Source organism: Phalaenopsis equestris, unplaced genomic scaffold (assembly GCF_001263595.1).
Source record: "Phalaenopsis equestris unplaced genomic scaffold, ASM126359v1 Scaffold000411, whole genome shotgun sequence".
NCBI lineage: Eukaryota > Viridiplantae > Streptophyta > Magnoliopsida > Asparagales > Orchidaceae > Phalaenopsis > Phalaenopsis equestris.
Window position 1 is genome coordinate 1,075,223 of NW_018164852.1, and position 25,162 is coordinate 1,100,384.

At 33.8% G+C, this 25,162-nt stretch overlaps 1 protein-coding gene across 1 annotated transcript; it reads right to left on the minus strand.

Annotated features, from left to right (window-relative positions):
• Positions 1-821: 821 nt before the first annotated feature.
• Positions 822-25,162, minus strand: LOC110026993 (ABSCISIC ACID-INSENSITIVE 5-like protein 2). Its single transcript, XM_020728241.1, has 4 exons — positions 24,885-25,162; positions 23,545-24,760; positions 23,327-23,398; positions 822-1,156 (listed from the first exon to the last, which is right to left on the minus strand). Exons 2-4 carry the CDS (start codon positions 24,379-24,381, stop codon positions 1,079-1,081), a joined length of 987 nt encoding a protein of 328 aa, XP_020583900.1. The 5' UTR covers positions 24,382-24,760; positions 24,885-25,162; the 3' UTR covers positions 822-1,078.

Sequence of the window (25,162 nt, forward strand, 5' to 3'; positions counted from 1 at the left end):
GAGGCGAACCGGTTCTTCGATTTACCAGTCGAACCTGGTTCGACCCATTTTATGCTATGCGAAGGCAAATCAAGGCATTTGGGGTAACCAGACCGGGCTGGCTGACAGTTTGCGGTCGAACCGACCTATCAGATCCAATTTTTACAACCTTGTGCAAAACTGTATGTTATGATAAACCTTTCGATGAGAATAAAATATAATAGTTTAATTCGATTTCTCATCCAGGTCATAAATTGCTAGTTTAGTCTAAAAAAAAAGAAAATCTTATCAGCTAGAGCCATTAGAAAATAAATAATATTCATAATATTTGCATTGCATCAACTATTGGCATTCACAAATAGGTTCTAGACTGAAGCGAAGCAGTTCAAATTTTGAAAACCATGCCAAAAAGGTAAATAGATAATATCCTCAAGTACAAAAATAGATTGGGGCATTTACATACATGTCACCCAATTCCTATGTATTTACATATCTCAAACCTAAACTTTTGTTTTAACATTTGTACCACAAAAATCTTTCATTTCACATAAATAAACAAATACCATCATTGTAATTCTTACAAAATGAAATTCACCTTTTCATGCAATGGCAAAGTGGAATGTATTAAAAAAATTCAAGTTTTGATATTAGAACCGTAAAAATATAAGAATCGTATGTAAATCTTCCATATAAATTTTATTATAAACAGACTGTTAAATGAATTGATTGTTGGGTGATATAAAATATTGGCAAATACAGTATGTTAAAATGAAAGTACTACAAAAATAATGAAAACAATTCAGGCTAAACAAATCATATTCAATTAATAATATACTGCCAAGATGTGTTGAAAAAGAAGGCCATGATTCCATAAAGAGCTAAAATTATCATGAGTACTGCACATTAATTACGTGAAAAGATTTACAATAAGAGGTTTCTGTGTCAACAAACAGCAACAAAAACAAAGTTAGAAAAAAAGAAGAACAACAAAAGCAAAAGCTCAGTAGCTGGGTGTTGAAACCTGCACTATTTGCAGAATTAAAATGCCCGAGCAATTCTGTGCTAATACTATAGCAGGATCAAGTATATTGGCAATGAGCTAAAAGGCCGAGCTCGTTCTTCGAAGCCGATATTTTGGTTCTGGTAAGGGTAAATCATTTAATATCTTGTCCAATTCCTGCAACAAAAGGAATAAAAATGTGGGCAGATCATGGTTAATATTGCAATTCGATATTCAATCCCAGGATAAAAGAACAATAGTAATATTAATACATATGAGCACTAAATATAAATCCAATATTCAAATAATTCAGATAATGTGTGTCGAAGTCCAACCACAAACTAAGGGTCTGTTTTGGACTTTTTTTTGCCTATTTTGTGTTTCAAACTGCTATCACGATTCTATTTGGGAATTAGTTTCTTGTTACTAACTAGAAATTTATATTGTGGGAAACTATTTTTTTCAACTTGACTCATAAAGTGTACTGGTTGTAAGAAAGCAGCTATCTAAATTTTTGGAGAATATATATACACCATAGCTTTTTAAAAAGTTTTCTCCACCACAGATTTACAAATACATTTTTAAAAAGCTGCTATCACCCCAAATAAACCCTAAACCATAGTTAGTTGTTCGGGCTTTAAACAACTTGAGAACATGAAAATTGAGTTCAAATCCACCTTCATGAAATATTTGTGAATCAGTCCTGAACATGGGAAATAATGAGTGGCATCGAATAGATCGATATCAAAAAATAACAAAACACGAACTAAACATGAACAAATAGAAAAATTGGCAAACTGAATTCAAATAAAGCTTCAAGAATTAATACATGTGGCTCATCTACATTGATACCCAGAGCAATTATTATTTCCCATATTTTCATTTGCGCTACCAAATTTATTTATGAAAAATGGAATGCTAATTCTGTAAACTAGATTTCTCTGCTTTTTATACTTTGTAATGTGTTTCTGTTTTTTTCTTATTTGAACTGTCCCGAAAAAATGATTTAGTTTACTATTAAATGGCTAATGATTTGTTTATTTTGGCTTATTCTCTCCATCATCCTATAGCCAAGATGACACTCATGAGGGCTTGTTTGGGACAATTTTCTGTCTGTTTTGCTTTTCTACTATATTTCTGTTTGAGGAACTGCTTTTAGAGATTTATGCAGTAGAAATCTGTTATTTTCAACCCAAGGGTATTTGAAGTTGTTATGAAGTCACTGTTCAAAGAGCTGCGATTGCTATTACAAAAAAAAAATTTGAAAAAGTCAAATCGTAACTTTCTAATAAACCACCACAAGTAGTCAGGTCTGGGGGAAAATACAGATTTTAGCTACAGTTTTTTAAGAACACTGGCAAAACTGGGAAAAACTACGGTGCGCCACCTCACCACTGCCCTCAAACTCAGTGGTTACCAGAAAACTGTGGTTTGATTTTTTGAAAATAAAATAAATTTATAATAGCCACAACTTTTTGTAAAGTTATTTCATCTATAGCAGCTTCACAGTTGCGTCTTCAAACAACCGCAGTTGCCCCAAACAGACCCTAGGACTTCTTAAGTTGATTGTTATTTACTAAATCTTTATGCATTATTTAATGATCATAATGTTTTATGGGTAATATTAGACTTCGGTCCCCACTCCTTGCAAAATGTCCCCTCTCCAAAGCCAAAAAAAAAAAAAAAAAAAAGGGCCTCATTAGGCGCCAAAGCATGCAAAATAATGTGCTTAGAGAGCGAGAAACATCATCATTAGCATTATTACAATATTCAAGATTGAAAATATAAATCCTCTCTCTATCAGTTTTTATGACTTGGAGTGTTACATTTATTTTGCACACATATTTATGCACAAGTACAACGTCGTAGCCATAAACTACCAATTTACCTTCTAATTAATCCAGATTAGTCTTATCATACTTCTATACTTAGTTGTACAATCTCATACCACATAAGCCTAGCTTTAATATTTTAATGGAATAAAATCTCTAATATATTCACTTGTCACTCTTATCTTTTCTAGTTTTACAAAACAAGAACCATAACATTGTGCTTTTTCACCACAAGCATCTCAGCTTCTTCACATTGTCCTTTTTTCACTGCAAGCATCTCAGCTTTACGAATTTTTATAGCCCGCCGCTCAGATTCTAATAGCAATCGATGTAACTTTACTTTTAAATAATTTACTTCTAGTTTGTAATAACCAGAACTTAATACAAGATTAAAAATTTATTGGACCGTTCCTTGAAATCTGATATTCATTTATTATAAATAGGAGGGTGCTCAAATGAATAAAACATATCAGAAAAAGCTTTCTCCACTACGATGATATCAAAGCAAAGATAGTAGTCTAGTCCAAGATGCCCGCCTATCTCCTCCCCACACTTGCTGGAGATAGACAAAACCATTGAAAATACAAAAAGCAAAAAAAAAAAAAGAATATCAATGCACAAACACATAATTTTATACATGTACAACTAATTGATGCCTAGTCCAAATTTTGTTATTCCAAATTTTATCATTAATTAAGGAAAATTACAAGGCAAATTTCTCTTGTACATAAGATGATGCCCCCTCTATAAAATAAAAACCTATTGCACTCGGGAAAAAACATAAAATTCTCAAAAAGAATCCTTAATAAATAATCACAATTATAGAATATCTTTTGAGGGCTTCATCCTTAATAAACCCTTGAGAGGACAATTCCCGTCCCTCTTCCAACCCATAAGACAACCTTAAGCAAAATTTGGCACGTGACTAAGTCAACATAGTATGTTTTCTTCATTGGGCAAAAATTAAGCTCCACAACTTAACAATCTCCAACCTAAATCAATCATCAAGTCTCCAACACGGCGGCCAGAGTCCTCACCTCTAGTGATGAAGTCCAACTAAGGTTGCACACAATTTTAATTACTCGATCAAAAATAATTTTTGTTCGCATTTTTAGTTGGATTCAAAGTCCCAAGAATTTCTCAAGCATTAAAATGACATCCTCAAAAATTGATCGAATTTAGTGATAACTTTAATGTGCTTTACTCAATCATGATAAATTTAAGGGGCATTTACACACATACCACACAATTCTCAAGCATCTACCTAACACCTAAAAATTCATATCTACATGCATCCACTCAAATTTTTAGCATCATATCAAACATACCACCATCACTATCTTTTTAAAAGTAAAATACATATTTTCATGCGTAAATTTGACACAAAGATGTTATAAGTGTCAATATCAAACTTTGAGTGTTAGATACGTAAATGCATAAGAATTGTGTGGTATGCATGTAAATTTCCCTATATTAAATTCTTTGCTAAATGAATAGTACTCTAATTGTTTCAATGCAACACTCATCCAATAGTTTTGACCTAGATCTTCCAATTACATTTGCGACAAAACCATCTCCTCATTTGCTTTGAAATTCAACTGATTATCATAGTGCCTAAGGTATAAACACACCCAATAGTACTTTCCTAACATCAATATCTCTAGCAATGCCAATATCAATATATCCCTATAATTCCAAATCATATACTTCTTAAAAAATAGAGGATAATCTATAGTAACTCTCACATATCTAACAATCTACTTCAATGCCATCTACTTCAAAGCCTCCCAATAGTTTTGCCTAAATAAGTGTCTATTCACAAATCCAATTGTTTGGACATTTTCAAGTTTAATGCATATCATAGCATACGTAAGAATTTGATAGCTAAAACACTAAGTATATTTTCATATGGGCGCACTCCTCTATCGAAGGTGACTATTATTTTCATAGCTTAAAGTGATTGGCCAAAGTTCTTACGGGATTGGCATCTTTTATATTGCCTAATACACACCTTCTTCATATATTCTTCCAATAACAGTTTCAAAATATTATTAGTTCTTATGAATATCGTATGACCCGAGGATTTGTTCCAAAACAACTAGATCTTTCACCGAAAACCAGCTGGACAATACCATTCTCAATTTCTGAATCCCTTATTTGCTTCAAACATCATCAATATATCATTAACAAATAGCAATCAAATGATATAAGAATTATCAAAGATCTTAATTCAGCAAGTCTCTTTAACACCTCAAAAAACCATAATTTTCTTGAAACTACCCACGTGCTTGTTTTAAATGAAATAAGCTTTTTGAAACTTCGCATGTTGTTCTCTCCTTTCCACTGTACAATGAATTCTTTCGATTGCATTATGTAAATTTCTTCCTCCAAAATCACCATGAAGGGGGTTGCCTTTACATCCTATTAATCCAAGCGCAAGTATTTTTTAGCCACTGAGGTATGTACCATTATAATTGTGTTTATTTTCACCACGAGTGAATTTGCGTACTTGATGACATTTTTTTTTTAAAGAAAAATTTTAACCAACATTGCCTCCATCACATTAATTAATCTAGTACACCCACTTATTGTTCTAATCATTTCCTTTAATAATTCGATTAATAGTCACATTTGATTAGCTAATAGTGAATGTATCTTAACATTCATGGCCAACTCTCTTTTGATTGATTATTTATCTTTTATGGTTAACTCTCATTTGATTGATTATTTATTTTTTATAGTTTTATCCTTGCTCTCTCATTCACCTCAATCATTCGGCAATATAAAGTTCATTCAAGAGTATAAATTTGCCATGGTCATGGCCATGTAGTTTTGCTAAACCCACTGAATGAAGCAGCAAGAATTCTCTAATTTCTTCAAGGGCCATACTTTTCTTGCTCTACAAGACGTATACTTTCTATCTCAACTACATGAATGTCTTCTAAAAAGATAAGATTCCGCTTCAGAGCTTCAAGGCTTTAAGAGTTTGCTTTCTTCATTGAAAATTACATTTTTTTCTTATCCTGATAACCTTAAAAATTTTGGTCATCCCATACATAATAACTAAACTTTGTATCATTATAGCTAATAAGAAAATCTTTTAGATTTAAAACCAAATTTAATTCTTAAAGTTAAATTAATATGAATATAAGAAATATAACCTCATTATCGCTTCAAGTCTCCTCTAATATTTTAAAATATAATGGTGCTGAGAAACTCCCATTGATAAAGTATACTACAATTCTAACAGCCTTAGCCTAAAATACTTCTACTAACCTAACAAACAATCTCATGCTCTCTAGCAATACTCATTCAGTGTTTTGTTCATCTTCTCAACTACTGCATTCCTTTAAGCTTTTCTTACAATGATCCTCCTCATTTTGATGCCATATTTCCTATAATATTGCTTGAAATCATCATCAACATATTCTCCTCCATTATCTAACTATAAGCTTTTCAGCTAATCAATCTTGATCATAGGATTCTATCATCGAAAATAACAAGCACTTCAAATTTATTTTCAAGTAAACCCATAACTTTCTACTTAAGTCATTAATAATGGTCACATAAAGTCACATACTTGAAACCATCAAAAGAATTAATTGCAGATGACCCCCACCATCTACATGCAAGAACTCCAATTTTGCAACATAAGGCACTCTTCTTGCTTTGACCAAAAGCCCACTAGCATCAAACTTCGTGATTCCCAATTTCAACCAGTCTTCTCTCTTTATTTATGAAGTATGGACGCAAACACGGGTTCATGGATATGACACGATACGAGACAACATAATTGAAAAAAATAGAACACGACGCATCATAGACACCTTTTTATATTTAATTTATTATTAAGATAAAATATATATTTTTTCATTATTTTTAATTAAAAACATCACAACACAAATTATACAAGAATAAAATTTAACTTCATAATTTAATTTATATTATAAAACATCATGCTTATGAAAATTAATTTTTAAAATTAAATATAATATGCTTCAAAAGAATTCACCCAACTTATAATCCAAGCTTATTTACTAAATTTAAAAGTTCTTATGATTACAAAGAGGGAATTACTAATGCTCAATTTCGACAAATATTTAATGCACCTTCTATGCTCGATTTTGACAAATATTAGAGAAAGCTTCAACATGACGAGAGATGAAGCAGTTTCGACTAGAATTATGATTAAAATTATACATATACTTATAATTTTCTAATTCACCTATCTCATTTTCTTGAAATTTTGTTAAGCTCACATCTGTTGCAGTGTTGAGGTGTGACCCGGACATGTTCGGGCCTGAAAAAAATTCAGGCATATATTTTGTAATGTCAGAGAACCGTTGGGGCGCGTCAGACAAGTGTCGGTGTCTGACATGAATAGGACATAGAAATGTCAATGCTACATAGCTCTTCATCGCTCTCAAACAAAACCAAAAGCTCTAATACCACGTATTGGGAGATAGGCAAATCATATGCAAACATTATGGGTGAAAAACCAATAAACAAAATGGAAGATCATAGCACAAATATACAACTTTTATATATTTCACCAAATTAATAATTACATGTTACCACTGCAGCAAATTTTACTATTGATAATAGGGAATTACAACCCTAATTATCTTCATATATGATGCCCTCTCTCTTTAATAAGAAAGCTCAAGCCAACTTAAAAAAGTAATAATAAAACACCCAAAACTCCCCAAATGAAATAATCATAAACATTGATTACATTTTATAGACTTCTCCCTTGAGACCTGAAGAGGGTGGTTCCCAACCCCTGCAGCAACCTTATCAGACAGGTTGACATGCAATTATATCTGTGAAATATGTTTATTATTATTACTATTTTTTAAAGGGAAAAAACTAGAACACAACTTAGAGACAAATATGAAACAAATATATCCGTGAAAGGGTAGGTGTAGCTCCAATGGCAGACAATCTTAAAGAGAGTCATTTGATATAGTTTTGTTACATTAAACTTAGACCATCATATGATCTTGTTAGGAGAGTAGATGTTTTATATTCGACTTATGTTAAGAAAGGTAGAGGTAGACCTAAAAAGACTTGGGCATATTGTATAAAAATGACCTTAATTTATTAAAATTGAATGAAAATATGGCACTTAATAGAACATAATGGAGAAAAAGGATTCATGTAGCCAACCCCAATTAGCGAAATAAAGGCCTATCGTTATTGTTTGTTGTAGCTTATCACTTTTTTGTCTCCTTTCTTCGATATTGATTACCCACACCATCTTTGTTTTGCAACTTATGCATCCATTATTGCTTTGTCAGCCTCAACGGCTATCATTCCCACCTACGCACCACCCTAACACGCACACAAACACGTCGGCATGAACATATAGCCCTACTTGTCAAAGATAATATCATCTGTCTCCTCGGACACAACTACCTTCAACATTTATTTACCTAAAATCTCTTGCAAGGCTTCATGGTAATCAAGCATAGATCATGTATCATAGCGCACTTTTATTTAAAAATGTGCATGAGTTGATTAACACTGATAAACTGAAAAATCAAACCAAGCTTATTTGATTGATTTGGTTCAATTTGTTAAAGAATGTTTGGATTTTAGTTTTGGTTTTTAGTTTTGGATTAAGGACATACCACAAAATTCATTTGCAGGACTGTGTTTCTATCAGAATATATATACCTTGTTGCAATTATCTTATGATCATCTACCAGAAGACAGGATTTATGATCAAGCTAGGAAACAAAGGTGAGAGATATATCAATTCCAAAGAAACCATTCACTATGTTCTCCACATAGGAAAGTAATAATAATAATTGATGAAAAGTAATAATAATTCAAGGAAGCTACTATAACAGCAGCTCCCCATTTATAACATCCAAAAAAGAGGGGCATTTACAATAATTGCTTTTTATTACATCTTAAATTATGAATATTAACAAAAATGTGATTCCAAATGGCCCAAAAAAATAATGCAAAACAGGTTGCTGGAGCAATAGGTAATCATCATATTTCATCATTGTTAATAGAGAAATGGACCCAAGTTAGCCAAAACATCCAAGCCTTGAGTATGTAGAGAAGCTTTCCACTTATCACCATGCATACAATCCCTGTGATAATGGACGCAATGGTTGCCTAAGAATCTCTTTGCCATCCAAAGATGCCACAATGTCACCAAAAAAGCATACAAATCCTCGTATTGGTCAGGTGCAATTTGTTATGGACGCAATGGTTGCCAAATCATAGTTAAGTTTTAATATTTGAGCGAGAATTTGAAAATTGGATGAAAAAGGGTGTTGGGTGCTAGGTGCTGTTTGCTGGGTGTTGGATGCTGGGTTTGTAAATAGTAATGTTTCAAGTGCTATGTATATAAGTGCCCCAAAAATTGAAGCAACTTTCTAAATGTCCTCTCACATCAAGTTTAAATAAAAGCTTTCATGTTGATTATTACATGAGGTTTTAAATCTAATCCAAGTAACCTTTCGGTACAATGTCTATGTGAATTACCTTTGCTCTGCCCATTTTCTATTTTCATCCTCAGAGAAAAATTTCATCTACGTAATTTATAAGTGCATTTTCTACCGTTATCATACATGTCTAAGCCACTTATGTTTCAAGTGTCATATAAAATAATAATTGTATGTAATTCTCCTCATTTCTAGCATTAAACCTCTACACACGCCTTTCTACTGAAAGTATCTAAGAGTTGTAATTCCAATTACTTGCACCGCTCATTCTTCTATGTCCATATGATCCTAATGCAAATACATTAACGGTTTAAAGTATAAAAAATTTGATGATAGTCTATCAAATAATCTTAGAAAGTTATATACATTGCAATACTTATAACTGGTCCAAATAAACATGTTCATATGTTGTAAAGGCTTATGTAGGTTCCTTCAGTGTGCCTCTGTTTCAACATTAATGTGCCAACGAATGAATGAAGCAACTATTTTAATGATTTCATACAGAAAATAGCAACAAAATAATATAACCAAAGTTTCATATATAAAAATCACATAAATAATTGCATTCCTTCTCACTTCAAGTTCTCAGTTACCTCAATTTCTCAGTATTCCACTTTGCATTGAACAGCCGCTCTCTATCTCATAGACAATCTGTAGTTTCCTAAACACAGATAAACCTATATTTACTCAATTTTACATTGATTCCTCTAGTTCAGGAATTAATGCAAAAGATATGTTTTTATGTTGATCACAACAGCAAAATAACTTTTGTTATTAATAAGCTGCAGGAAAGATTAAAACTTTTAAACTTGGCATCCAGCGCCTGAAAACTTTGTCCAACCTCACATGACTCAAAGAAAAACAACCCAACACTATGTGCACAATATCAGCAACAGAAACATTGCTACAAGAAGCCAAAACAAGGATCTCCAACGACAGGTGACCTGAGAAGGAACGAATCCCAGATCAAGTAATCTGATCACAGCCTATCAATCTAACCTCCACCAGATTCTGAAAGTTCTGAGCTACAACAATGAGTGAAGAATCCGAAAGATTGATCAGCCAAGAAAGGTCCAATCTCCTCAAGCTAGTCATAGCAGCAATACAAGCACCTCCAAAATCAGTGACTACATTCTTTAATGTTGGATGGCTATTTTTTTGGATTTTTTTTCTAGATTTTAGATCGTGTATCCATTATGAGTGAATCAATAATAGCTTTTTCCATACATATGTTGTTTTTTCCTTCCTCTGCTTGTGATTGCCGCCCCTTTTCTCTATCTTTGTTTGTCTTTTCTGCTATAACAGACAAACACAGATTGCTTCTACCACTTGTAAGGATCCAAAAATTTGCTCTATAGAAATAACACAAAGAGGATAGCCTCTGTGATCAACATGAGGTTGTTTCTCGTATCGAACAACAAGAAAGATGAAGAGTACAACTAAGAAAAGACATATTTACATACATATCATTCAATCCTATGTATTTACATATCTAACGCCTAAGCTTCAATTGGTGAAATCCAAACAGAGCTGCAAGAGCAAGGCGAGATGGCGATTGGGCAATGTAATCTGGTAAGTATTATGCAATGTAATCTAGTATACTGGTAAGAAGAATAGTTAAAAGAAAGATGGGAAGAGAAAGGTGCAAATCACCTTGTCATGTGAAGCCGGCGACGCCGAGAACGGGAGACAGGGGAGACAGTCGAGGGAGAAGAGCGGGGAAGAAAACGGGGAAGACGACGGGAAGCTGCTCTGCGAATCGGTCCTAGTCGGCGAGGCGAGATGGCGAGGAGGGCCAGAAGAAGAACGGGAAACGAGGGCGGGAAGAAGAACGGGCGTGGGATTCGGTCTGGGTCGAGGAGGAAGAACGCGCGGAGACGAGGGCGGAACGAGGGCTTTTTTGCGAGGGTAAAAAGATCTTTCGGAGACGAAAAAGCTGTGCCGCGGGGTGATTCCAGCTTCCCGCTTTTCTCCGGCTTTAGCTTCGCTCTGCCGCGAAGCTGCGAGCCAAACAATTTTTTTTCGCGATCGCGGACCGCGAAGCCGCAAAAAAGCGGCTCCAAACGGACCCTTAGATTACACTTAATGTGTATTTATTTTAGCTTTTTAAATCATGGTTCATTTTAAACCGTGTTTTCCGTCGTTTGTTAACAACTTTTCAAACCGCATTTTCCAAATCATGTTTTTTGAAACAGTAAAAATGCAAACTCTGAGTCTGTTTGGGGCAGCTGCAGCTTATTAAATAATCTGATGATAAGCTGATTAAAAATAATCTGTTGATAAGCTAGGTGCGATGGCTATTACAATTTTTTATTTTTTTGGAAAAGTCGGCCACCGCACCTAGATATGTGTGGTGTGAAAATGTTGTTTTCAGCATTTTGAAAATACATAAGTTGTCAAAACAAAGTTTACCCAAACAGGCCAGATGCATTTTCAAAACGCTACCGCACCAAATAAGCTGCCCCAAACAGGCCCTCAGTTTTATTACCGAGTTTGCTACCGCGGGGGTTATTTTTTACCAATTGCCCTTCATCTCGTCTCGTCTCCTCGCGCGCACTGGTTAGGGCACGAGGGGTTCCCGCCAAAGTTTCTACTCCTCCGTTGATTTGCTCCACCCCAACTTCTTCTTCGCGCATCTTCTTCTAGCACGGAAGTTTGCAGGATCAAACCGCATGGATCTTCTTTCTTCTTAATCCTGATAAAACCACAAAAACTTAAGGTATAAAATCTGAAACTTGTGTCCTCTACTGGTCCATGGATTTTGTTGCTGCTCGTGTTAGATTTGGGGTTTTCAGGGAATGCGAATATTTACTGCTTAAATTGGATTCTCTGCCTTACTAGATGCTTGATTGGTCCAATCCATCCATATTGAAGCTATTATATGTATGGATTCCCTGCAAATATGCTGTTCCATTTATAAACGTAAAAATAGTCATTTTTGTGAGAAGTCCATTTTAAAATGAAGCTCCCTAATTGTTTTGAGGTTCTGTAGGGAATTTAACTCCAACTGTAACTTCATATTACGTATATTAATTACAAATCAAAAGTTTCTGCAGTTCTCAGTAGGATTTTATTCTGTTATTTTATTTTTTTATGCACACGCGCTTGGACATGAACACGAGTTTATAACACGAGTCACATCTTGCTGTATTTTTCTGGTCAATTTTGATAGCTTAACAAGTAGTCCATTCTGGCGTTTCATATCATTTATTTATCTCCAATTATATAGTAGAAATTATTTTATATATTCTAGCTGAGGCTTTTTACTCTATTTGATAGTATTGGACCGAGATTTTTGTCCAGTGGTCTCCATTGGGGACACATCAATAAGATGATATATTCCGTGAAAACAGTGATGGTTTTTTTGTTGAATTTTTTTGAAGTGAGGAAATTTATCCATTGGAATCTTATTAATTGCAAATAGGGTGCAAGGCTATTTCTAAACTAGTCAATATCAGCCGAGGAGCTACTTAAAGCATAATGTACAAGCTAGACATTTGAATATGAGATATTTGTTTTGAGAAATAGGAAGCGGGAGCATTTCATTTGAGCTATAACTCATTGGTAGATAATGAAATGAATTCCAATGGTTATTGTACACAAGCAAAAGCCTTTTAGAGATCAATCTTAGCACATAAGTGTTATGGGCTTGAATTGGTATTAGACCTTCTGATTTCATATATATGCAAGAATAATATTATTGAAAATATTCATATTACAATAAATGCAACCTTGGATTGGTGGTATATCAGAGCTATAGGACTATTTTGAGCCAGTTTGTGATCAACTTAATGATTAGTTTTTGAGAGATTGTTTGTCTTCTTGTAATTATGTAAGAATAAGAACAATCAAATTGTTTTAATCATACGAGGCAGTCTGTAGATTTCTGATATGAACACAAAGAAGTAAAAATTTGAATGATTTGGGTTAAAATTGTGTGAACCCATAACACTAAACGCACAAGTTCTTTGTGGTTTGAATGTAAATCCCTTTCAATTTTTTTTGCTAGTTGCCTTTTGGTTATAAATTTGAACTCATTTAAGCAAATGGGCAATATAAGAGATGGCGCATCATCTGTTGTATGGGACAAAGAAACAAAAATGTTATGTTGTGATATTAGCATGAAAGAGATTGAATTAGGAAACAGACCAACAACTCATTTCAACAAAGAAGTTTTAGTAAAACATTACAAAATTTTTCCAGAAAAAAACTAAAAGTGTATGACCGAACTCAATTAAGGAATAAATTGGACCAATTAAGAAAATATTGAAAGATTTGGAAAGAGCCCAAAAGAGGATCCACTAGACTTGGTTGAGATCCACTTAAAATACCATAGATGCATCGGCAGATTAGTGAAAGGAGAAGTTAGAGGTCAAATCTATTTTAAGACATTTTCTTTGCACGTACAACTTTTAGACATAACTTCTCCTTCTAATTATATGAATGACAGGTTGTGTCAACTGCTAAGAAATTTAGGTTTGGTGGGAGGAGAAGGATGTTATGTTTGGTGAGTTGCTGCGACTGGTGCACATTCTTGGACTCCTCAGGGTTTGCAAGAGCATAGAGAGCGCCCAAATGATCCTATTCAAAGATCACCTCAAGGTTCGCAAGAGCATAGAGAGAGCCCAATTGATCCTATTCAAAGGTCACCACATTCCAGGAATGATCATAGTGAATCTAGCAATGCAAGGACACCACCATCTTTAAAAATAAGGACAAGTCGTGGTTAAAAAATTGGTCATGTGTATCTAAGAAGCAAAATATCAAAACTAGTCACAGCACGCAAACTTATCTTCTAAGACAACCACTGCACAACAATCTTCATCTATTCCTGATGTAATTAAAATACTAGAATAGATACTAGAAGTTTATGAAGATATTCTCTTATATTTGTATTCACTGAAGCTAAGATCCTGTCAAGAGGGATGATTTCACGTCCATAGCACATAAGAGGAGGGTTCACTACTTACGCTTCTTCTACGAAAATCGCATTGTCTGATTATTTCTATTTATTTCTGTATTGAGTGAAGTGCACTTGATATTTTGATGTAACAACTACTTATGACATTACTTTTTGTTCATTTATTAGTTGAAAACGCTGACAGTTGTGTTTATAGTGGAAGAAAATCATTGATATATAACTCAATTTCTATGTATTTAAATATCTAACAGCTACTCTTCAGTTTTTACATAACTACAAAAGTAATTACATAGAAGCAGTTACTTTCAGTTTTTACGCTGAAAGTTGTGTCTACAAGGGTCATTACTTTCTGGTATTTATAATAAGTTTTCTGTATGTAAATGAGAAAGTTCAATTGTGAGATATGTAAAAACATAGGAATTATAATGATATCCAAATGCTTCCAATATCTATTGAGTATTCGGCTTTGCTTTAGGCTTTGTTGGGAACCTCCATCTGCATTGGATGGCAGCAACTCTGATTGTTGTAACCTATATTAGTATGTTTACAATTGACAGAAAATTTGGGGGAATAAGCATGCTGGTCAGTTCGGGTTATCCTATTTTCTATTGAATATTGGGCTTTGATTTATGGTTGCCATATCTGCCTATTTGCATTATGGCCTGTTTTGAGAAGAGATTCCCAGTTGTTTTAGGATTTGGTGGGCTCTTGATTACTGCATTTTATACCCTATTATACATAGTATGCACTTATGTCGGTCCCTATCTGATTAATTTCTTTATTCGGTATCTTAACGGTAACCAAACATTATACTATGAAGGTTATGGTTCGGTTGTGGCATTCATAGAAGCAAAGTTCTTCAAATGCCTTCACGAAGGCATTGGTTCCAATTCAAGTTGGCTTAGCTTTGTTGATCATGTATGCCAACTTGGGCCTTGCTTCATAGGCTGCTTTAGCCTTTGGTTTTTCTTTCCTTCTTTTGGTAAAAAAGCAAACAATTTGAGAAATGTTTTTAATTGTTTCACAACTTGATATTTCGTTTATTATTTGGAGCTATGTTGAATGGGATTTTCGTGGCGTGCATCTGTTTGTAAATCCAGCTTTAAGTTGCCATTTTTAATATAATCCATGAATGCACATTTTTTATACAAATATCTAGAATGCTTGGGGCATTTGGACACATAACTAATCCAATGTCGATGTTATAGTTCATGTTATGGTTGGTGTTATGCTTATTGTTATAGTTGTCCTTATAATCCAAAAATACTTGCAAATATGCAGTTCGTATGGTTGTTGTTATGGTTGATGTTATAGTTGTTGTTACAGCTGCTTGGTAGTTCGATACTTACAGTTGGTATTAGTACTTAACTATTGCTGTTGTTATTGTTTTTAGATATCTCGAATTTCAGTTGACTGTTTAGATTTCTACTGATCTTGTTATTTCAGATTTGAGGCTACTGCATTGGTTGGAAATTTTGGGTGTTTTATACCAATTGCTTTCCTTGCTATCTCGAATTTGCTTATTTGTTTAGATTTATATTGATCTTTCCCTTTTGGTCGAGTTGTCAATTGAGTTATGATGTTATCTATCAATTGTGTTCAAATTCAACCATACTTATGTTTTTGGTGCTAAAATATTTATAGTATTTGGAAGATGTCTTAATGTCTTTTTCATCAAGTACTGAGCTCTTTTCTTTTTCTTTTTGAGTTTCTTCTTGTGCTTCTTTGTTGTTGTTGCCCTAGTTTTTTGTAGTGCTTTGTTTTTTTTTTTTTTTGCTTTTTTGGTGTTCATCTTAGATTCATTTTATGTATTAGTTTGTTCGTTTATGTTTTGAGTTTCTTCGATTATGATGAGTCATTTCAGTCAAAGGGCTCTACTGGATGACCTTCTTTATATGCATTTATGCATCCAAAAATTTGGTCTTAAGGGTTTCTGGTAACCAAGATCCCCAACATTATGGGTCTACTATTTTTTTTTTGTATATGCAACGAAATTCGTTATTTTTGTGCTAATCATTAATGTACAGAATTGTATTATTGAAAATGAGCTCAAGCAATTCAACAAGCGCTAAGGAGACCAAACATTAACTGGTTTTCTATGATTGCAATCTATTATGCGTTATTTTCATCACTCAAAAAAGGGAAAATGCACGATGAAAATTTTACAAATGTCCCAATAATTTAACAAATAGAATTTGTAAATTTTCCAATGGGTTGATAAACTAAGAGATGCACTACAACGAGCTGACGAAAGGATACATGCAGTTGATGATACGACAAAAAATGATGTTAGAGACTTGAAGTTCCTTGTGAATACTTTACTTATGTTCGATTTTGTAATTGTAACATTGTTTTTATTATTCTTATCATTGTATTTGTTTTGATTATGTTCATGTATTCGGGAGAACAATCTGTACTGCATTAGGCTATTATTTTGTAAGCATACTTATTTTTTTGAACCATTTAATCTAGCATAATTTCTTGTGATTGTGTAGTTGCTAGAACACATAATTTGATGATTTCTTATGATTCGGTTAATGTTCACCTATATTTTTTCTATGGTGTTGTGAGCGAAAATAATTTGATAAATTGTCATTGAATTTATTTTGCATAAAGCACTTTTAAAACAGTGTTTTCCAAACAGTTTAAATTGAATTGTGTTTATATACTTCAGTTAATTACAGTCATTATGTCAACAAGTAACACTTTTAGAACTGTGTTTTTCAGATAAACTAACTGTTTTTGAAACACCAGCTTCTGAAGAGCAGATTTTTAACAACAGCTTCTGAAATCAATTTTTCTAAAGCCACAACCAAAACAAACGCACCCTTAATTATTCGATTTTTATTTGAAAATTTTCAATTAACTGAAACCCTAATTTTAATTAATAAATAGGCAAACAGGTAATTGAGAAGCGAAAAAGACGGAACTCTGATTTGAGAGTTGAAGACCCAGAGGCTCAAAGCATGGCCCACAATACTGGAAGCTTAAGACAAAGTTGTGAAGACGGAACTTGAGGCCACACAATAGCATTAATTCAAGCTCTTGATGAAACCTAGAAGCTTATGCTCTCATCCTCCGGCGTCTCATTTGCCCTACTAACATCGTCTCCTCAGCTAAGTCTCAGCATCGATATGATTCTTTTAATCCTTCATCCTCTTCTTTTTCCCTAACCATCATTCTGTTAATTTCCATCATCTACAAAATTTGGTTTGTTTTCCCCCTCACATTTGACCTCTCTAAGAAATTTTGTTGCATAAGAGTTAGGAACTTGTGAAATAAAAAGCTTAGGGCTAGTTTGAGATCACTTTTCTTTTTTTTTCTTTTTTTTAAATTGTTTTTGGTACATTTTTTTGTTTTTTTATCGAGACAAATAAATTTATTTTTAAAAATATTCAAAACATCTAAAAATTATTTTGATTATTTTTAAAAACAATTAAACATGCTATAGCATACCAAGCATATTTTATTTCAAGTAAAAATAAAAACAAAAAACAAAAAACATAAATCAAAAGTGATCCAAAAGACCCTTTAGTTGAAGCTTTGATAAACAGTTCAATAAATATTTATCTGTCAGCTGACATATTAAGAATTAAAATCACATCAGATATATTTAAATGTGTTAGTATATAAACAACTTGAAATTAAATCATCCAAGGATAAACGACCTAAAATAAAATCATCAAGGACAAGAATCACTTCAGTTAGTAGACGTCAATTATGAATAATTATATTCTCTGGATCCTAAATCAAACATAGGATAGACGGCTATAAATTTATTTAATGTTTTATGTTTGATATGAAGATTCATAGAAGTATTTATTGATAGTCTCTTCTTGCAATAAATATTTTTATTATGAAGGCCCCCTCTATTTAGCTTTTCTATAACCAGATACTTAAATATTTATTATTACTCTAAATTTTGATTAAACCAAAATCAAGCCAAATAGAATACACTACATTCGGTTAAGTTTGATTGTGGATAGAATTTGCTCGGTTAAATTTTTAGGATTTCAGACTAAAAAAATTTGTTTAACAAATTTGTTAACCAATCTATCCAAACAGATCAAATGCACGCCCTGACTATAGAGCCTCAAGTTAAAAATCATATTTTCAAAAACAATAATTACATTAGATTCAAATTTTTGATAGGATGTTTATAGACTCAATATTGACTTTAAATTTTACAAACACTTCAAACTTCTTCAAATATGATAATTTTATTTTAGACACAATAAACGAAAACACTTTCATCACTTTCAAAATCATGCTTTATATCTTCATGCAACCAAATGAGACTAGGGTAACAAGTAGATAAATTCTTGAGACATGCTTTCGAGAACAAAAAGTTTCAAGGGCCAGTTCAACAACACAAGCACAATGAGATCAGCATTTTTAAAATGCTAGGCAAAGGCTCTTTTTGCTTCAATTTTCAAAGCGCAACGCGAAGTGACACTTAACAAACAAAGGCATTCAAAACTTGTATATCATATATGCATATATCATGTTCATACAACATTCATTTAATTAGCGAAGCATAAATCACATTAGAGAATAATTTTTAATAAATATAATGATATTTCAACAATAGTCATTTTCAGTTATTTGAAAGCAACTCATATATATATATATATATATATATATATATAGGGTAGTGATGAAGAATACTGATGAGAATTAGTAATCAACTAGAGATCAAGAAAAAAAAACAAGGAGATGAAGTATCCTCATAAAAAATTAAAAAAAACTTGTCAGCAAAAAGGTACTAGTGTAATCAGCAAGAACCGATGATAAATGTACAAGAAAAATAGCAGATATGGTAGCTCGAAGAGAAAAATCACCAAGGAGTAACAAGATGCAATGAGAGAGAAGGTTGAAACAATGAGCAATAACTCATCCATTAAAGTAAGAAGAAAAAACAGATGCATAATTATTAAGGTGGATGTTAAAAAAAACCCTAAAATCTGCACTAAGATTTCATTTATTAGCCAAAGTCTAGCTCGCAGCAATATGACACGACGCAGTGCGTCAAGTAGCTAACACACGCACTTTGTTGTGAGCTTGTCCTTCATTGGCAAACAATGCTCAAGGAAAAAACCTATCTTTGCTTCACTCCTAAAATGTGCTTTTGAGTTTTATTTTAATAGCACTGCATAGGATCTTGTTTAAATAAATTCCCTAAAAAAAATATGAAGGCAAAAATATCTTAATATGATGTGAATTACAACTAGATAATCGACATAGTTTTCATCTTTTCTCCATCAAGCTGAATTTAAAACGCCAAACACATGTAGCACATAATAAGTGAAACTAGTGGCGCATTAATGCGTCCTTTATGTGCAAAGGACATTTAAGTCCCAACAGCTCCTGCGAACAAGAACTATGTATAAAACCTCACAAAAAATTAATAAAAGAGTTATATAATACAAAAACAATGAAGAAATTGTCATTTTTCATCAATTTAAACGGGTGAAATGACGTCAAAATTCTCTAATAGTTTTCACAATTAAATGTTATTAAGATAATACAACAATTGTGGAGGAATGCCAAAGCAAGTGATTTAGTTGTTTCAGTTATTGAAAAGTAAAGAACATTGCTTTGAGGTGGTTAGCACATAAAGAAACAGTGCAAACATAATAGACCACTTGCGGTATGTATGTGCAGCTCAATTTCAGCACTGCAAACACCACAACATCAACAACAATTTTTCATTATATGACGCTATATGTCTTAAAAATTTTTGCAGTAAACCCAACTAAAAATTTTTATTCCAATTCTCATAAACAAATTCTAGATGCCCTAAGTTGAAAGCAGAGGTTTATGTTAAAAATTTTAACTTGCCTCTATCAATTTGGTTGGAATCATGTAATACAATACAGCAAATTTGCATTTATAATCAAGAGGAAAAAAAAATGAAGCCTCCACTACGATAATATATACTATGGATTTAAATTTTCATTTTTCGCCATTTTAAGAATCTGCTAAATTAATCGATATGAATGAAATCACAATCCAGCTATTCCACAATCAAGTACAAGAAAAGTTTCTAGTAAAAGATGATAAAACTGTGATGTTCAGTCTATAGGTTAGGCAACCACATCTATGGAGAGAATTTTTGTGATAATAAATGAAACATAAATACTCAACCATTCACCCTATAAGTATCGTGGCAAATGGCTTGACTCAGCCTATTGCCTCGAGAGGGGGCCATGTCAACGGCTCTAGAAGAGGAATTAGTCAAGATAAATCCCAACATGTGGGCAATATTGTGAGTCATTTCCATAAGCTTTGGTTCAACTCCACTTATTTGGTTATGGCAATCAAAATTATTCAAGCCCTGACAAAAGTTGCTAAAATTTGGTCTAGTGGGAGGGTTAAACCAAGCCAGAGCATGCTATTATTGGTCCACAAAGCAAAATGGGTTTGTATGGGCTCAAAGATAGCTAAGTAAACCAAAGGAACCCAACCATGTCCAACAATGGGTTTATGCCCATCATCTATGCAACAATAAAAATCCACTTATGCATGGAAATTGAAGCATCTAGTGTGCACCACACCTTTTAAAAACCAAATCTAATTTCATCTTTCTCTCTCTCCTATCATTCTCCCTACCCCCTCCCCCTCTTATCCATCTCATCCCTAAGAGAAATTGCTTATGAAATTTCAACACAAATTATCTCTAATTTTCCCCTCCAAAATTCTCTTCTCTTCTATGATATTATGTCTCCATGGAGTAAAGAAAATGAAGAGACAGAGAGAAGATGAACATATTGAAATGTAATGACATGTGAAGTCGTGTGAATGCTCTAAACTTTAATCCCTTATTCTCCCTCTACACTTGCCTATATTGGCCTGGATAAGAAGTTTTTTTGCCAAACTGCTTTGGGAACCACCAATGCGCACATTTCTTGGTGGGCGTAGGAGGCCCAATGCATAGCCTCAGTGCCTATTGTGCTACCATGCTTGCTCTTGCTGAGGTGGACGGAAAGTCTTGACTCACTTTAGGGTACACCCTTCATAAGGAGTTGAAAGAAAGCATTGTCGAAACTTTTGATGAAAAAACAAAGTCAAGTGTAAGCTCATAGAGCTATTCACCAATGCTATCAATTTTTTTAAGAAAGCTGCGAACTTGAATATCTTGCCACTAGTGAAACACAAGAACAATAGAAATGCTAAACTAAAGAATCAAGCAAAAGATAATAGAAAATTCATTTGACTCAAAAACAATTATCTCTCCAATTGTTGAACCTCAAAAAAATACAACCAAGTGAAGTAGGTTCAATCAAGAACAAGTCTCTTCACAATCCTCAAATGCAAAGAGCCAAAAAAGATATTATATACGAACTACAAGCCTTTGATCCTGAAATGACACACATGGCCATGTGGATAATTAGCTTAAAGCCTCTAACTTAATTTAAAGTCGGATGATTTCCATGATTGCCCAAATGATCCACAGTAGACTTTCAAAGTCTATTGTGAGTACAAGAAAAAATGGAAGTTCATTCGTGTACATTATATTTCAATGGATGTCACATCTCTACAAAAATTAGAAGATGATACAGGAGGTCTAAAATTTGTACAAAAAACCTAATAATTTTTTTAATTATGAGAATATCAAACCAAAAATACGGAAATTCCCATTGGCACCATTTTAAGCACAAGTAGTTCCATGAAAAAATAATAGAAAATTGCACCGATGATTTTAAATTCATTTCTAAGCCATTTCAGCTCGGGCTAAGTGCAAAATCCTCCTTTTCTTTCATTTGCAAAAACTATTTAAAAATCTTGGTTGAAGTTACTTGCTACAAATTTTGGAAAGGACTTGCCCAAAAACCTTACTCTATAGTCAAATGAAAGATATGCAACAAGTATAAATTTAGCTTATACAATTAGTCCAAACAAATAAATGTGTAGATGTTTTAGATTCGATTTATGTTAAGAAAGGCAAGGTAAACTTGGGCTTATTGTTATAAAAATGATCTTAATTTATTAGAGCTAAATGAAAATATGACACTAAATAGGACGCAATGGAGAAAAAGGATTCATGTAGCCGACCCCACGTAGTGGGATTAAGGCTTTGTTGGTGTTGTTGTAGTTAGTCCTAACAAAATAAAGCCTATAAAATTATTAATTCACCAATATTTTCTTTACCCTATTTACAATGTTCGATCAATAAATCTCTGTAAACAAAAAATTTACCCCAATTAACATACTTCAATGATTGGCTCCACATCATAGGTTGAATTAGGTTAATTCGTATAACTATACAAAACTAATTGATGCTGACATCAACTAGGGCTAAACATCAACTATATCAAAGCATAAATAATTTATTTGTTTTGAGCGAAACATAGAATAATTTGTAGTTCTAGATAATCCTAGACTCGCTTGCACTACCCCCATCACTTTGACCAAAGCTTACCTAAATCATTTAGCAAACATTTCAATTGAAAGTTGCAAGAGGTGTAAATAAACTTCAATATAACTATTAAAGTAGGGCATACCCAACGCATGCAGATCCTAATATGTAGGGACATGAGAGCGTTGATGAACCTAGCCACTACAAACGAACAGGAATAAGATTTTAAGGGCACACATATGATGATTGGGGAATAGCAATCAAATTAATGGAAGATTAATGATATACAGAAACAAGTTCAGAGTAAAATGTAGAAAAAAGAATGGAGAATGTGCTAAAACTCAGATTATTTCTATTTATTAATCTTTTTGCATATTAAACGTCAGAAAATTTATTTAAAAAATAAATGAAAACATACTTGGCATGATATACAACCTTGTCAAATAAATCATATTAAAAAACCAGTGAAAATACAGTAACAATCGCACATTCATGGAATCAAAGTCTATTCATCCAAATCACCGAAGAATCTAAGTTTTGGCAGCAATTTATTTCTGCTATATCATAAAATCAAAAGCTATTGTTCAATTGCAAACAAAACTTTAAGCCCGAATCACAATAAAGTAAGAAATAATTGACATTGGTAATAACAATTTTAAATGAATCAACTGGAAAATAAATAACACCAAAGAAAAGCATTTTTATTTACTCATTTAATGGAAAAAAAGGAAGAAAAAAACCGTGGCTTGGGGTAAAAAATGGGATAGTCACCTTCATCTTCTTAAGCCTCTTGTTCTCCTCTTCCAACCGTGAAACCTTGTTCTCAAGCTCATTAGTATAAGCCTGTCAGGAAACAGAATATTAAGAAAGCTTATTCAATCACTATAAACCCTGAAAACTTGACGAAGGAAGAATGGACCTTAAATCAAAAGAGAATTCGCCCAGAATGCACGTATAATTTTAAAAAAATATATTGAAAAAAAATTAACCTGCTTCCTAGCTCTTGAACGGGCAGCTGATTCTCTGTTTTTAATCATCCTTTTCTGCCTCCGCTCCACCAGCTTATCAGCCATGTCCCCCGAAACTACTCGTTTACGCCCAGTCACATGTGAATCAGAAAGAGCGCCTACAGTAGGCGACGAAATATTAACTTGGCTATCAGTATACATTGGCTGCAGAACAGATCGGCTCGGCATATAAGCTTCCATCACATTCTGCTGCCTCTGTTGTTGATCCATACCTTGCAAAGGATGATAATGATGCAACCAATGTGCACCCTGTGCATAATCCGGAACACCTGCCATCTGATTAGCTATTGACATACCATCTACATTCCCTGCTGCATTATCCTTACGCTTAACAACAGTACCCTCAGCAACTACGCCCGCCTTAACCAAAAAATCCTCTAATGTCATCTCCCCTAAAGTTGGCTGTCTCTCATGTCCATGTCCCGGCCTTCGATCCTCAATGCTATGAACTTTCTTCAGCCGCCCTTGTTGAATGTCCCTCCACACATCATCCACTGTTTTCTTGCTCAAAGAATGTGGCATGGTGCTGCTTCCCTGGCGTTGGAGGCCAGAGCCAGAAGCATACTGAGTGAAGCCCTCCATTTCCATCCCTTGACCTTGATTTTCATCAACCGGGAATATGCTTTTGAGCAGCTCATCAAGGTTCATACTATGTAAGGGCTCACCCAGATGATTTTGAACTTCATTGAGAGTGAGTCCATAGAGGGATTCTTGCCTGGACAAGCTCTGAATCTGTGGTCGCTGCATGCCGCCACCATTGCCACCACCACTCGTAGCTGCTATTGTTTGAGTCCCCATCCAACAAGTTAAATCTAAACACTCATAGTTCCTGGCTCATAACCCACATGCAATATTGATGGAAACCCTAGATGCACAGATAAATACCCGACCTTTTCCCAGTTGTGATTCAGTCCGCAAGTTAGATCGGTAAAAGGCTCATCCTAGCCTCAAATTAAATAGCCCAGCTGTCACTTTGGAAAAGAGCTCTCACTTTCCTTCCGCTAGAAAGAGAAACAGAAAGAAGAAAGCCGAAAAGGGTTGAAAGTTCACACAAATTCCAAAGCACAGAACCCCTAAATCACCTCCCAGCATTCAAGAGCAAAGCCAAAAGAATCTTGAATATAAGAACTCAAGGTATTGTAACTGCAAATCTAACAGATTGGGAGATGTAGAAGGCCTTTGATTCAATACAAAGCAAACCAAACGGATCATAGATGGAGATTTGCAACAAAATTCGTCAGTCAAAATCGTAAATTGAATAACTACAACCCTGAAATAGAAGATCATTCAACAAATCAAACCTTCTAATCCTGGATCCTTGCCCCTTTTCTATGCCCGTTTCACCTCGCCGAGTCAAAGCAGCAAAAATAACAAGAGAAAGAGGGAGAAATCGAGCAGCTGCAAATGCAACACCGTGGGTCTGGGATCTTCCAATCAATGGTCGTCAACGACCATCTCTCTCCATCATCTCGCTCCAAGTAACTCCAAGCAAAGAATTAGGTCTAGTGACGCACGGAAGGCCCCTGAATCCGGGAAACCAGGTGCTGGCCACGTAGAGAAACAGGTGTAGACAAATTGG

Coding starts and splice junctions, on each gene's coding strand:
- LOC110026993 (XM_020728241.1), bottom strand. CDS start 24,381: ATGGGGACTCAAACAATAGCAGCTACGAGTGGTGGTGGCAATGGTGGC. Junction 23,399..23,544: donor GTTCAAGAGCTAGGAAGCAG/GTTAATTTTTTT, acceptor GTTTCCTGACAG/GCTTATACTAATGAGCTTGA. Junction 1,157..23,326: donor AGAGGCTTAAGAAGATGAAG/GTGACTATCCCA, acceptor CTTTTGTTGCAG/GAATTGGACAAGATATTAAA.